Raw genomic sequence first — 16,204 nt, 5'->3', positions numbered from 1 at the left:
ACTGGTATGGACTGGGTAATGTGTCAGGATCTATACTGGTATGGACTGAGTAATGTGTTAGAATCCTATACTGATATGGACTGATTAACCACTTTACCACCGGAGGATTTTGCTGTCTTCCGTCCAGGCCACTTTTTGCGATTCGGCGCTGTGCGACTTCAACTGACAATTGCGCGGTCGTGCGACGCCGTACCCAAACGAAATTTACGTCCTTTTTTTCCCACAAACAGAGCTTTCTTTTGGTGGTATTTGATCACCTGTGCGATTTTTACTTTTTGCGCTATAAACAAAAAAAGAGCGTTTATTTTGAAAAAATAACAATATTTTTAACATTTTTTTATATGAAATTCCCCCCAAAAAAGATGTAAAAACCAATTTTTTTAAAAATTTTTGGCCAATTTCTTTTCTGCTACCTATGTTTGGTAAAAAAAATCGCAATAAGCGTATTTTGATTGGTTTGCGCAAAAGTTATTGCGTTTACTAACAAAGGGAAAGATTTCTGTCATTTTTGGTGTTTTTTTTTAACGCGTAATGGCGGCGATCTGCGATTTTTTTTGCGGGACTGCGACATTGCGGCGGACAGATCGGACCCTTGACTGACATTTTTGACACTTTTGGGGGTACCAGTGACATTACTGCAGTAATCAGTGCTATAAATATGCACTGTTACTGTAAAAATGACACTGGCAGGGAAGGGGTTAATTTTATTGGAGAGGGAGGGGTTAATGTATGCCTGGTGCTTACTGACGTGTAGTGGGGGAGGTGACTGTGTGAGTCATGGACAGATCGGATGTCCAGCTATGCTGAACAGTCCGATCTGTCACTCCCTGTCACTATGGAGATCCGCCCGCTGTGTTTACACACAGCGGGCGGATCTCCAGACTCGATCCCCGACGATCGGGTAAGAGCAGCGGCGATCGCCGCTGCTCCTCCCCTGGCCCGACTCCCGCTGTGAATGAAAACAGCGGGAGCGAGCCTCCGGCGGCGCGCAAGCGCCGCCCAGAAGGGGGAGTGTCCAGTCACGTTAATACTACGTGGCTGGACGATAACGAACCACTCTGCCGCAGTAGTATTACTGTGAGCGGTTGTAGAGTGGTTAACGTGTTAAAATCTATACTGGTATGGACCGGGTAATGTGTTAGGATCTACACTGGTATGGACTGGGTAATATATTAGGATCTATATTGTATGGACTGGGTAATGTGTTAGGATCTATACTGGTATGCACTGGGTAATGTGTTAGGATCTATACTGGTATGGACTGGGTAATATGTTAGGATCTATACTGGTATGGACTTGGTATTGTGTGAGGATCTATACTGGTATGGACTGGGTAATGTGTTAGAATCCTATACTGATATGGACTGAATAACGTGTTAAGATCTATACTGGTAAGGACTGGGTAATGTGTTAGGATCTATACTGGTAAGGACTGGATAACGTGTTAAGATCTATACTGGTATGGACTGGGTAACGTGTTAAGATCTATACTGATATGGACTGAGTAATGTGTTAGGATCTATACTGGTATGGACTGGGTAATGTGTTAGGATCTATACTGGTATGGACTGGGTAATGTGTTTGGATCTATACTGGTATGGACTGGGTAATGTGTTAGGATTTATACTGGTATGGAATGGGTAATGTGTTAGGATCTATACTGGTATGGACTGGGTAATGTGTTAGGATCTATACTGATATGGACTGGGTAATGTGTTAGGATTTATACTGGTATGGAATGGGTAATGTGTTAGGATCTATACTGATATGGACTGGATAACGTGTTAAGATCTATACTGATATGGACTGGGTAATGTGTTAGGATCTATACTGATATTGACTGGATAACGTGTTAGGATCTATACTGGTATGGACTGGGTAATGTGTTAGGATCTATACTGGTATGGACTGGGTAATGTGTTAGAAAGGAAAGGATGCCACATTGTTGGAAATGAAAATTATCAACCTACAGAAGGCTGAATTCAAAGACACCCCGAAAATCAAAGTGAAAAAATGATGCAGCAGGCTAATCCATTTTGCGGAAATGACATTGCAGCAACTCAGAATGGTCCTCAGTAGTTTGTATGGTCCCCATATGCTTGTATGCATGCCTGACAACGTCGGGACATGCTCCTAATGAGATAACAGATGGTGTCCTGAGGTATTTCCCCCCAGATCTGGACCAGGACCTTACTGAGCTCCTGAACAGACTGAGGTGCAACCTGGCGGCGTAAGAGGGACCAACACAATGTTCCAGAGGTGTTCTATTGGATTTAGGCCAGGCGAGAGTGGGGGCCATTCTATGGTATCAATTCCTTTATTCTCTTGGAACTGGCTGCATACTCTCACCACATGAGGCCAGGCATTATGCACCAGGAGGAACCCAGGACCCACTGCACCAGCGTAGGGTCTGACAATGGGTCCAAGGATTTCATCCCAATGCCCAATGGCAGTCAGGGTGCCATTGTCTAGCCTGTAGAGGTCTGTGCGTCCCTCCATGGATATGCCTCCCCAGACCATCACTGACCCACCACCAAACAGGTTATGATTCACAATGTTATAGGCAGCATAATGTTTTCCAGGGCTTCTCCAGACCCTTTCACGTCTGTCACACGTGCTCAGGGTGAACCTGCTCTCATCTGTGAAAACCACACAGCACCAGTGACAGACCTGCCAATTCTGGTGTTTAATGGCAAATACCAATTGAGCTCCACTGTGCCAAGCAGTGAGCACAGGGCTGACTAGAGGACATCGGGCCCTCAGGCCACCCTCATGAAGTCTGTTTCTGATTTTTTGGTCAGAGACATTCACACCAGTGGCCTTCTGGAGGTCATTTTGTAGGGCTCTGGCAGGGCTCATCCTGTTCCTCCTTGCACAAAGGAGCAGATACCGGTTCTGCTGTTCAGCTCTCCTAGAGTAACTGCCTGTCTCTTGGAATCTCCTTCATGCTCTTGAGACTGTGCTGGGAGACACAACAAACCTTCTGGCAATGGAAGGTGTTGATGTGCCATCCTGGAGGAGTTGGACTGCCTGTGCAACCTCTATAGGGTCCAGGTATCTCCTCATGCTACCAGTAGTGACACTGACCCTATCTAAATGCAAAACTAGGAAAAAACAGTCAGAAAAGATAAGAAGGGAAAAAAAATGTCCGTGGCCTCCACCTGTAAAACCATTCTGTTTTGGAGGTTGTCTCATTGTTGCCCATCCATTGCATCTGCTGGTAATTTCATTAAAACCAAAGCAACTGAAACTGATTAACAACCCCCTCTACTACTTAACTGACCAGATCAATATCCCAGGAGTTTAATTGACTTGATGCTATTCTCTGATTAAAAAGCGTTCCAGGTAACACACCTCATAGATTAAGGGTGGAGTCCTTCACTGGGTACTCTGGCTTAAATGGCCTCCAGCCATTGAATAAGCAGCTTCAAGAAAGATGTAGCCGACGACTCCAGAATCGAATGAAAATTCTTATTAGCTACATGAAGGTCAAGATTAAAAACAGCTGATGCGTTTAGGCACGCAGCCTTGTTCACAATGAACCAATTTGGATTTTGGCCATCTGAATCTGTGCAATCCAGTCTAAGTTTACCATTATCCAAATTTCAGGAGTTAATCTATTAGACAAGTTATTGGAGAGAACCTGGCTGTCAGATTCACAAATTCTCATATACACCAAGATGAAAGAACTTACCAGTAAATCCTAAGACTTGTACAGAGAGTGTGTCATTCCCCTGAGCGTTCAGAAGCCAGGATCCCGCAGCCGGACTTTTTAACAAGTTTGTATTTACAATTACACGTTTCATGTAGTAATAAGTGTAGTAATAATCACTATAATACGTATTTTCTTCAAATGTAAATGTGTTTTCTAAAATAATAAAGGGTAAAAAAATAAATGCAATTCAGATAAATATACACATTGACAACAAGTCTTCTAAACACATTTTGTCAAACAATTGTAAGTCAAAAAAGTTCATTTGATTCGGGAGGGAAGCTGAGCAGACAGATTCACTTATTTCTCTAGTTAAGGAATTTCAGATAAAAGCTAAAAAATATAAAAAAATTGAGAAATCCAGCCCCCAAAATTAGACAATTTTTGCATCAAATATCTATTGATTTCACATCATCCACAAAATATTACCTTCATAGTAACGCCAAGCTGGCTAGATGCCTACTTATGAAATTTTAATAAACATAAAGCAGAAATGATCTTTACGTTGTTTGCTGTGTACTAGAAGAGTTTCCGCAGTTAATGTCTTTTACTAAAGATGAACACTCTAATGAAAATGATAAATCTGTGAGTAATTGTAGGATAGGATTCTGTAAATGGCTTTCTATGTGTTCAATTTCTTTTTGCTATTGTATGAAGACCAGGGTTTCTCAACCACAGTTCCTCCTGAGATTTCTAGGGGTTCCTTGAGCAATAGGCAATTTCTGCCTTTCAGATAAGTTTCCAATGACACCATTGTTCCTTTCAGCTCTCTGTAAGGGGGTAATTCTTCCCAATGGTGACAATAGTAAGGAGCATTCTTCCCACTGACTGTCACACTAATGTGTCATGAGTAAAGATGGCTTTGCGGTTCGCCCGGTGGTCGGTTTGCGGCATATTTTGCTTGTCGCTACCCACCAATTTTGCGAACACATGGCGTTGTTCGCGGTGGCCATATTAGTTTACATTGGGGAGAACTTTGACCCATGACACAGCCGTAAGGTGGAACGGGACAGCCAATTGAAACATTTCAGCACATGGACATACCCCCTACAATATAAATAGACCTGATCTGTCGGCCATTTCACATTCCGCTTTTTGTCAGCCTAGGGAAAGGTCTGCTGTGTTCATGAGGGAGAGATTGCCAGACACAAATAGCTCTGTTAAGATCCACAAAAGTCCTTTTCAGGGCTGGTATTTGGGTATAGGTCTACTACAGTCTCTTTTGAGCTTAGGGACAGGTATCCAGTCTGTGCTTTAGGGGCAGTTAGAGATCGGCAGCAGTGACACAAATCACTCTGTTAATGTCCACTAAAGTCATTTAGAGGGCTGCAATTTTTTTGGTATTGCTGTGCAGTGCACTATATAGGGGGCGGGGGGTAATCTACGGTATAATATACAGTACTTTGTAGAAAGCATATTATAGTGGATTAGTATTGTGCACTGTGCAGCATTGTGACTGGTGTGGTGACTGAGCGTTGCTGCAGCAATACTACACACAGTGACAAAAGCACTTTTAATGTATTATAACTGGTGTGATAGACCAGTGGCCCCCCCAATACCACATATTGAAGCGGGGTGTTATCTGAGTATACTTTTACAAGTGTATTTGTGTCCTGCAACAATATTGCCTCTTTTGCTGTGTTAAGTCTGATACACACAGTGCCAAACTCACTGGCCAACTTTTGGAACAACTGGCGTGATAGACCAGTGGCCCCCCAATACCACATATTGAAGTGGGGTGTTATTTAACAGTATACTTTTCTAAGAGTGTATTTTAGTCCTGCAAAAATTTGGCCTTTTGCTGTGTTAACTCTGCTACACACAGTGACAACAGTTACTGGCCAATTATTTGTAGAACTGGTGTAATAATCCTGTGGCCAACCAATACCACAGATTGAAGTAGGGTGTTATCTGAGTATACATTCATAAGTGTATTTGTGTCCTGCAACAATATTGCCTCTTTTGCTGCATTAACTCTGATACACACAGTGCCAAACTCCCTGGCCAATTTTTTTGAACAACTGGTGTGATAGACCAGTGGCCCCCCAATACCACATATTGAAGTGGGGTGTTATCTGAGTATACTTTTACAAGTGTATTTTGTGTCCTGCAACAATATTGCCTTTTTTTCTTTGTTAAGTCTGCTACACACAGTGCCAAACTCACTGGACAATTTTTGAACAACTGGTGTGATAAACCAGTGGCCCCCCAATACCACATATTGAAGTGGGGTGTTATCTGAGTATACTTTTACACGTGTATTTGTGTCCTTCAACAATATTGCCTCTTTTGCTGTGTTAAGTCTGCTACACACAGTGCCAAACTCACTTGCCAATTTTTTGAACAACTGGTTTGATAGATCAGTGGCCCCCCAATACCACATATTGAAGTGGGGTGTTATCTGAGTATACATTCATAAGTGTATTTGTGTCCTGCAACAATATTGCCTATTTTGCTGTGTTAACTGTGCTACACACAGTGCCAAACTCACTGGCCAATTTTTTGAACAACTGGTGTGATAAACCAGTGGCCCCCCAATAGCACATATTGAAGTGGGGTGTTATTTAACAGTATACTTTTCTAAGATTGTATTTTAGTTCTGCAAAAATGTGGCCTCTTTTGCTGTGTTAACTGTGCTACACACAGTGACAACAGTTATTGGCCAATTATTTGTAGAACTGGTGTGATAAACCTGTGGCCCCCCAATACAACAGATTGAAGCGGGGTGTTATATACCTTTTTCCAGATATACTGCGATTCTCTAGAGACTTTTGTCACAGGGTAATTTAAAACATGACATGCAGAGGAAGAGGCAGACACTTACGCAGTGGTGGTAGGGGTAGGGCAGGAGCAGTAGGCCAGGGCCAAACTGTGAAGTTTCAGAAGGCACGTTCGATTACGTCAAAGGACGCACAAGACTTGGTTGAGTGGCTCACTCAGCCTTCCTCTTCTGCACCCTCCTCATCCTCTCTATCTGCACCCTGTTCACTCTCTGCTGTGTGCACCCCCAAAGACACCACCACAAACACCACCACCACATACCCTCCGCTTGAGTCTCTGGAATTATTTTCCAATCCATCACAAGACATTTGCAATGCGCAGCCATTGTTGGCATCGGATCAGGAAGAGGAGGTAGCAACAGCCACCACTCAGCAGTCTGACGACAGTACCCAGATCAGCCCAAGAAGGTTGGTCCCCGCTGTTGCTGCCTACTCCGAGATCTCGATTATTAGTGGTGGCGTGGATGATGAAAGTGACGTGGATGATGACGTGTCTATGGACGTCACATGGGTGCCCACAAGAGAGGAAGAGGAGGGGAGTTCAGAGGGAGAGATGGACCGGCAGATAGGGAGGAGAAGCAGGCAGAACTTGCATTGCACAAGAGGTACAAAGCAGACTGCAAATATATCAGGAGCGAGCCATCAACCATGTACAGTCACATCTGGCGCTCCCAGGACGCTGGCACATGGCTCCGCAGTGTGGGCTTTTTTTAATGTGTCCGTTGTTGACAACAGTGTTGCCATTTGCAGGCTTTGCAGTCAACACATAAGTCACGGTAAGCCCAACACTCACCTAGGGGCAACCGCCTTAAGAAGGCACCTGAATTCCCATCACCGAGCCCAGTGGGAGCAACACCATCAGAACCCACAAAGCCACACTCCAGGCTCTCACCGTCCAGCCTATTCTCCTTCTCCTCTCTCCTCACGTTTGTCCTCCACTTCACCTTCCATGATGCCGTCGTCACGTTGTTCTGGAAAAAGGCAGGCTTCTGTGGCCCAAATGTTGGAGCGGAAAAAAATGATGACGCCGGATAACCCTCTTGCCCAACGTTTGATTGCTGGCTTGTCGGAACTGATAGCCCGCCAAATACTGCCATATCAACTGGTGGACTCGGAGGCCTTTCGTAAATTTGTGGCCATTGGAACACCACAATGGAAGGTCCCAGGTAGGAAATATTTCTCGCAGAAGGGCATTCCAGAGCAGATGGCCATGTTCAGTGGCAAGTGAATATATCTCTGACACACAGTGTTGGTGCCAAGATACATCTGACCACAGACACATCTAGATCTAGCAAACACGGGCAGGGAAGATATATCACTTTTACTGCCCACTTGGTGAACCTTCTGGCGGCCGTCAAGCATGTGACCCGTGTAGATTTGGTTGTACCACCACGGATTGCATGCAGGCTTGCCTCTTCTTCTCCTCCTCCTCCTACATCCTTCCTCTCCTCCTCGGCTGACCCCTCTTTTTCCACTGCTACCGTCTCTGCGCCGCCCAAGATCCCCAGAACCTATTCCACATGCCAGCTGAGACGTTGCCATGCTGTGCTGCGTCTGTTGTGCCTGGAAGCCGAGAGCCACACTGGTCCTGCACTCCTTTCAGCTTTGCGTTCGCAGGCAGATCAGTGGCTGACACCGCTGAATTTGACTGTTGGTAAAGTGGTGTGCGACAACGGTGCCAATCTGCTGAGCGTGCTGAAACAGGGCAAAATAACACACGTGCCATGCATGGCACACGTCCTGAACTTGGTGGTGCAGCGATTTGTTGCCAAATACCCTGGGGTCCAGGACGTCTTGCGGCAGGCAAGGAAACTCTCTGGCCATTTCAGAAGATCTTACACAGCCATGGCTCGCCTTGCTGACATTCAGCCGTGACACAACTTGCCCGTCAGGCGTCTTATTTGTGACTGCCCGACGCGATAGAACTCAATGTTGCATATGCTTGATAGGCTGCTCAAGCAGAAACATGCAGTTAATAAATACCTGTACGAACTCTGCGGCAGGACAGGTTCTGGGGAGCTTGGGTTTTTTTCACCTCGCCAGTGGCTGCCTAATGCAGGATGCATGCAGACTTCTGCGGCCATTCGATGAGATCACCAAACTGGTCAGTCACGGCTAGGGCACCATCAGTGACATCGTACCTTACGCCTTCTTTCTGGAGTGTGCATTGCGTCGTGTCATTGATCAAGCCGTCGAGGAGCAGGAGCAGGAAGATGAGGAAGTTGCAATGTTGGATGAATTCCCAGTGGGTGCTACTCCATCTGAGACAAGTCAACAGCAGGAGTCTGAAGAGGATTCAGAGGAGGATGGTGCGGGGGTAGGAGGAGGAGCAAGAAGAGCATGCTTTAAAACTTTCTGGGATCCCTGGTGTTATTTGTGGTTGGGGGGAGGAGAACGAGGATGACATTATCCTGGAAGATGAGCTGGAAGCAGGCCACTACACCGCTTCCAGTTTAGTGTGAATGGGGGCCTTCATGCTCCAGTGTTTTAAGGGGGACCCCCGTATAAAAAGCATAATGGCCAAGGACCAGTACTGGGTGGCAACGTACTTAAACCCCCGGTACAAACAAAAAATGGCGGAAATGTTACCACAATCACAGAGGGCAGTCAGAATTCAGCACTTCCAGGCCTTGCTGTGTGAAATGCAGCATTCTGCTTTTACGTGCGCTGGCAGAGGAATTTCCAGTCACAGAGAGACCGTTGCGGGTAGCAATCCAACAGCGCCTGCAAGAAGAGGGCGGTTTGAAGATGTCTTGGTCACTTCAGATATGAGATCCTTCTTTCAGCCGAACCATCGATAGCTGTACTCCGGATCCAGCATCAGGGAACGCCTAGACCGACAGGTGTCCGAATACATTGGGTTAACGACCGATGTGGACGCTCTGAGGAGTGATGAACCCCTGGACTACTGGGTGGGCAGGCTTGACCTCTGGCCAGAGTTTGCCCAATTTGCAATAAAACTGTTGGCTTTCCCCCCATCCAGTGTCCTGTCTGAAAGGACGTTCAGCGCAGCAGGGGGGATCGTGACCGATAAGCGCACTCACCTATCTCATGACAGTGTAGACTACCTCACATTTATAAAAATTAATGAGGCATGGATCTCTTAAGAATTCAACACATGTGACTAGTAGACCATGTTTGATTCAAATCCCTAATGCCAGGCCACAAATATCCACCAGACCGCCATCCACCCGCAGCAATTCCTGGTCCTTGGCTTTGCCACATACAGCGGCATAAATGGAATTTCATGTCCATTGAATGGCAAATTTTTGGGGCCTTTCAGGGCCGACAATTATTTTTTCTGTGAATGCCTAATGTACCTCCAGCCACAGAATACAACTTTCTTAGCTGTCAGTTAAACCCATGTGGGCTAAATTTTGGGGCCTATATAGGCCGACACTTACTTCTGTATCCTGTGAATGCCTAATGTACCTCCAGCCACCAAATACAACGTTCTTAGCTGTCAGGTAAACCCATGTGGGCTAATTTTTGGGGCCAATACTGGCCGACACTTACTTCTGTAACCTGTGAATGCCTAATGTACCTCCAGCCACCAAATACTGCGTTCTTAGCTGTTAGTTAAACCCATGTGGGATAATTTTTGGGGCCTATACTGGCCGACACTTACTTCTTTTTCATGTGAATGCCTAATGTACCTCCAGCCACCAAATACAACATTCTTAGCTGTCAGGAAAACCCATGTGGGCTAATTTTTGGGGGCTATACTGGCCGACACTTACTTGTGTATTCTGGGAATGCCTAATGTACCTTCAGCCACAGAATACAACGTTCTTAGCTGTCAGGTAAACCCATGTGGGCTAATTTTTGGGGCCTGGAATGGCCGACACTTACTTCTGTCACCTGTGAATGCCTAATGTACCTTCAGCCATCAAATACTACATTCTTAGCTGTCAGGTAAACCCATGTGGGTAATTTTTGGGGCCTGAAATGCCGACACTTACTTCTTTATCCTGGAAATGCCTAATTTTTCAGACTGGAATTAAAATCAATGGGTCTGTAAAGGTTTCGCCAAATTGTGGAATGGATGCGGACCCATTTTACAGATGTGTGAATGGACCTAATATGTATTAGACAATGTATTTACCGGCTGCTGTCAGTTCTGGCTGATTTATGAAAAAAAAAAAAAATAATTTTTTGCTGTAAAAAAAAAAAAAAAAATTAGGGCAACTTTTCCAATTGCAATACTTCTGTTATGACATTGTCTATGTGCTGGGACTATTTGTGCACAGCTAGTACGTCTTTTGTGGCTGCAAATATGACCTAAAGGTTTTTAAAGTTTTCCTCCCATTAAAGTCAATGGAACCCACCGCGAACTTGCGGTTCGCGGACTTTTGTGAAAATTTGCGGCTGACGTTCGCGAACCGCCCCGGCCGATGTTCGTCCATCTCTAGTCATGAGTTGTAGATCTTTCATTTTTAGCAGGGGTTCCCCGACACCAGAAATTTATTTCAAGGGTTCCTCTGTGTTGGAAAGACTGAAGTAGATGGACTTTTTTCAACTTGACTAATTACATTACCTACACTATATTACCAAAAGAATTGGGACACCTGCCTTTACACGGACAATAACTGTAATGACATCCCAGTCTTGGTCCGTAAGGTTTAATATTGAGTTGGCCCACCCTTTGCAGCTGTAACAGCTTCAACTCTTCTGGGAAGGCTGTCCACAAGGTTTAGGAGTGTGTCGATGTGAATGTTTGACCATTCTTCCAGAAGCGTATTTGTGAGGCCAGGCATTAATGTTGGACAAGAAGGCCTGGCTCGCAGTCTCCGCTCTAATTAAACCTAAAAGCGCTCTATCGGGTTGAGATCAGGACTCTGTGCAGACCAGTCAAGTTCCTCCACTCCAAACTCGCTCATTCATGCCTTTCCATGTTCATGCTTTGTGCACTGGTCCAAATAATTTGGTGGAGATGGGACTATGGTGTGGGGTTGTTTTTCAGGGATTGGCCCCTTAGTTCCAGTGAAGGGAACTCTTAAGGCATCAGCATACCAATATATTTTGGACAATTTCATGCTTCCAATTTGTTGGGAACAGTTTGGGGATGGCCCCTTCCTGTTCCAACATGACTGCGCACCAGTGCACAAAGCAAGATCCATAAAGACATGGATGAGCAAGTTGGGAGTAGAGGAAACTTGACTGGCCTGCATAGAGTCCTGACCTCAACCCCATAGAACACCTTTGGAATTAATTAGTGTGGAGACTGTGAGCTAGGCCTTCTTGTCCACAACAGCGCCTCTTCCAGAAGTGCATTTGTGAGGTCAGGCACTTATGTTGGAGAGAAGGCCTGGCTCACAGTCTTAGCTTAAATTCATCCCAAAGGTATTCTATAGGGTTTAGGACAGGACTCTGTTCAGGCCAGTCAAGCTCCTCCATCCCAAACTCACTCATCCATGTCTTTATGGACCTTGCTTTGTGCACTGATGTGTAGTCATGTTGAAAACAGGAAATGGCCATCCCCCAACTGTTCCCACAACGTTTGGAGCATAAAAATTGTCCAAAATGTCTTGGTATGCTGACGCCTTAAGAGTTCCCTTCACTGGAACTAAAGAACCAAGCCCAACCCCTGGAATACAACCCCACACCATAATCCCCCCTCCACCAAATTATTTGGACCAGTGCACAAAGCAAGGTCCATAAAGTCATGGATGAGTGAGTTTGACTGGCCTGCACAGAGCCCTGACCTCAACCCAATAGAACACCTTTGGGATGAATTAGAGCGGAGACTGCGAGCCAGGCCTTCTCTCCAACCTCAGTGCCTGACCTCACAAATGTGCTTCTGGAAGAATGGTCAAACATTCCCATAGACACTCCTAAACCTTGTGGACAGCCTTCCCAGAAGAGTTGAAGCTGTTATAGCTGCAAAGGGTGGGCCAACTCAATATGGAACCCTACGGACTAAGACTGGGGTGCCATTAAAGTTCATGTGTGTGTAAAGGCAGGCGTCCCAATACTTTTGGTAATATACTGTAGTTAGGTACATAAGTCACTGAACATTAACTAGGGCTCCTTTTTGATTTCCCAACATTTTGCACAATGTTTGGAAACAAACTGAAAGTTTATCACTAAGACCCTTAGAATGAACTGGATCCAGGATCACGAATGCATTGAATGGGCTCACATTTCAAGTTTCTGGCAAACCAAAAAAAAAATTCCCCATAAACTAGATAATGTATGAAACCCTAAATAATAATAAAAAGAACCCACGCTTAGTCAATATATTAAAAACAATGAACAGATGCTGTTCACCCAATAGGGAAATTAACTGGAAAAAAAGATTAGTAATCACAGCGCTTGCTTAGAAGTGAAACCACATAGAATACTAACCACAATAATTGTAATTATATACTGTGTATATATAAGTGCAAAATAGATATTAAAAAAAATATATATATTTGCAAATAAATGCACTAAGTGCTCAAAAGAACTCTAATCCATTCATAAAGTGTTTAACCAGTTAACGACCACCTGCCGCAGTTATACTCCCAGGCAAATCGCCATACATGTACGGCGCTCGCTCTCGGGAGGCTAGAATAAAAAAATTGCAATAAACGTATTTTGATTGTTTTACGCAAAAGTTATTGCATCTACAAACTAGGGGAAAGATTTATGTCATTTTTAACCACTTAAGCCCCGGAAGATTTTACCCCCTTCCTGACCAGGGGTTTTTTTGCGATTTTTTTACTGCGTGACTTTAACTGACAATTGCGCGGTCGTGCGACGCTGTACCTAAACGAATTTCACGTCCTTTTTTTCCCACAAACAGAGCTTTCTTTTGGTGGTATTTGATCACCTGTGCAATTTTTTGATCATGCGCTATAAACAAAAAAAGAGCGTAATTTTTGCAAAAATAACAATATTTTTCACATTTTTTTATATGAAATTCCCCCCAAAAATAATGTAAAAATCAAAATTTTTTAACATTTTCGGCCAATTTGTTTTATGCTACCTATGTTTGGTAAAAAAAAATCGCAAAAAGCGTATTTTGATTGGTTTACGCAAAAGTTATCGCGTTTACTAACAAAGGGAAAATTTTTTGTCATTTTTGGTGTTTTTTTTTTAACGAGTAATGGCGGCGATCTGCGATTTTTTTTGCGGTACTGCGACATTGCGGCGGACAGATCGGACCCTTGACTGACATTTTTTACACTTTTGGGGGTACCAGTGACATTACGGCAGTAATCAGTGCTATAAATATGCACTGTTACTGTAAAAATGACACTGGCAGGGAAGGGGTTAACTGTATTGGACAGGGAGGGGTTAAGTGTGTCCTAGGGGCGTGTTACTAACTGTAGTGGGACAATGCTATTGGTGTAAAAACAAAGATCAATGGTTCTACATAGTAGAACAGTCTGATCTGCATTTTTACACAGGGAGAATGACAGGCGGCTTGTTTACATAAGCCGCTCTGTCTTTCTCCCGCTGTACCGACGATCGTAGTGTGACCGGCGGACATCGGGTCCGCCGGTCACACGCCCGCACTCCTCCCTGAACAAGCCGAGGCGGGCCCGCGCCCGCCCGCTATTGGCTCTAATAGCAGTGACAGGTGAGTGACGTAGATCTACGTCACTCTGCCTGGCCGGGGCTGACTGCCGCAGTAAATATACTGTGCGCAGTCGGCAACCGGTTAACAGAGCTTTCTTTTGGTGGTATTTGATCACCTGTGCGATTTTTACTTTTTGCGCTATAAACAAAAAAAGAGCGACAATTTTGAAAAAATAACAATATTTTTCACATTTTTTTATATGAAATTCCCCCCAAAAAAATGTAAAAATCTAAATTTTTAAACATTTTCGGCCAATTCGTTTTCTGCTACATACGTTTGGTAAAAAAAAAAAAAAAAAATTGCAATAAGCGTATTTTGATTGGTTTGCGCAAAAGTTATCGCAGCTACTAACTACGGGAAAGATTTATGTCATTATTATTGTTTTTCTTTTTTGCTAGTAACGGAGGCGATTTGTGATTTTTAGTGGGACTGCGACATTGCAGCGGACAGATCGGACTCCTAACTGACATTTTTGACACTTTTGGGGGTACCAGTGACATTACTACAGTAATCAGTGCTAAAAATATGCACTGTACTAATGACACTGGCAGGGAAGGGGTTAACACAGTGGCTGGTCAAGGGGTTAAATGTAAGCCTAGGGGAGTGTTTCTAACTGTATGGGGGAGGGGCTTGTGAAATGACCATAGAGACCTGTGTTCCTATATAGAAGGATCTGTGATCATTCCAGAGAGAACGGTTGGCTGTGTTTACAACAGCTGCCCGTACTTCTTTCTCAGTGGGGAGCGATTGCAGGTGGCCCCATGCATCGTAGTCCCAGCTGCTAAGTCAGGGCGGGAGCGCGGCGCCAGCGGCGTGTGTTCGTCCCCTAGCAGCAGGCGCGTGACCGATGTAGGGCTCCGTCGGTTTGCGGCGGAGGGGCTGCCTGCGGCAGTATATCTGCAGCGGGTGGCTTGGAACAGGTTAAAGAAGCCTATCCGGCTTCTAACTAATACAATGTTTCACTTTCTACATCAGCTCATCCCTCACAGCTATTATCGTTTGTATCAATTGACCCTCCCTTTTAGATTGTAAGCTCTAAGGAGCAGGGACCTCTGATTCCTCTTGTACCAAATTGTATTGTAACTGTAATGTCTGCCTTCAGTTTGTTAATTGCCGTGATATAAATCCTGAATAATAATAATAATAATAATAATAATAATAATAATAATAATAATAATAATAATAATAATAATAATAATATATACATTTAGAAATTTTTACTGTAAGTCTATAGAACGTACCATTGGGATCAGTAAATGTAAGAGTTAACATCTCATCTCTTGTGATCAACAAATTTGTAATAGAATTTGTAACATTGAACACGTCAGTATATGTATCATTGATCTGTGTGTTGATGTTCAGGATGCGCGCAGATGAATTTAGAGGTTTTGACAAAAAGAATTCCAATGAGCGGAAAAGCTGCCACAAATAAGAGAAAAAGAAAACATTATTTAAAAGTAAACAAATAATATTTATAAAGGAATATACTGTGTGTGTATATGTGTGTATATATATATATATATATATATATATATATATATATATATGTATATACATATATATATATATATATATATATATATATATATATATATATATATATATATATATATATACATATATATATATACGCACAAGGCATCTGTTATCATCGAAACCAAAATTAAAATATTTCCTACATACAACCAGACATTTACCACTTCAGCCCCGGTAGGTTTTACCCCCTTAAAGACCAGGCCATTTTTTTGCGATGCGGCACTGCGTTACTTTAACTGACAATTGCGTGGTCGTGCGACGCTGTACCCAAAAACAAAATTGATGTCCTTTTTTTCCCCACAAATAGAGCTTTCTTTTGGTGGTATTTGATCACCTCTGCGGTTTTTAGATTTTGCGCTATAAACAAAATAAGAGCGACAATTTAAAAAAAAAAATGCCATATTTTTTACTTTCTGCTATAAAACATTCTCAAAAAATATATATATATTTTTTTTTTATCAGTTTAGGCCAATTTGTATTCTGCTACATATTTTTGGTTAAAAAAAAAAAAAAATCCCAAAAAGCGTATTTTAATTGGTTTGCACAAAAGTTATAGCGTTTAAAAACTACTGGATAGATTTTTGGACTTTTAATTAATTTTTTTTTTTA

General features: G+C 43.4%; 1 protein-coding gene across 1 annotated transcript in view; it reads right to left on the bottom strand.

Annotated features, from left to right (window-relative positions):
- LOC309558390 (uromodulin-like) overlaps window positions 1-16,204 on the bottom strand; it is a gene marked incomplete at both ends in the record, with an annotated part of 77,776 nt that overhangs the window by 37,288 nt on the left and 24,284 nt on the right. Inside the window, 2 exons of the mRNA XM_082261465.1 lie at window positions 3,695-3,868; window positions 15,301-15,478. Coding sequence (XP_082117591.1) covers window positions 3,695-3,868; window positions 15,301-15,478 — 352 coding nt within the window. The remainder of the gene's footprint in view (window positions 1-3,694; window positions 3,869-15,300; window positions 15,479-16,204) is intronic.

Source organism: Pelophylax lessonae (genome assembly GCF_965119305.1).
Source record: "Pelophylax lessonae genome assembly, chromosome: 6".
NCBI classification, from domain to species: Eukaryota; Metazoa; Chordata; class Amphibia; order Anura; family Ranidae; genus Pelophylax; species Pelophylax lessonae.
Note: the sequence above shows the minus strand (reverse complement) of the source record. Positions and strands in the feature narration are given on the sequence as shown.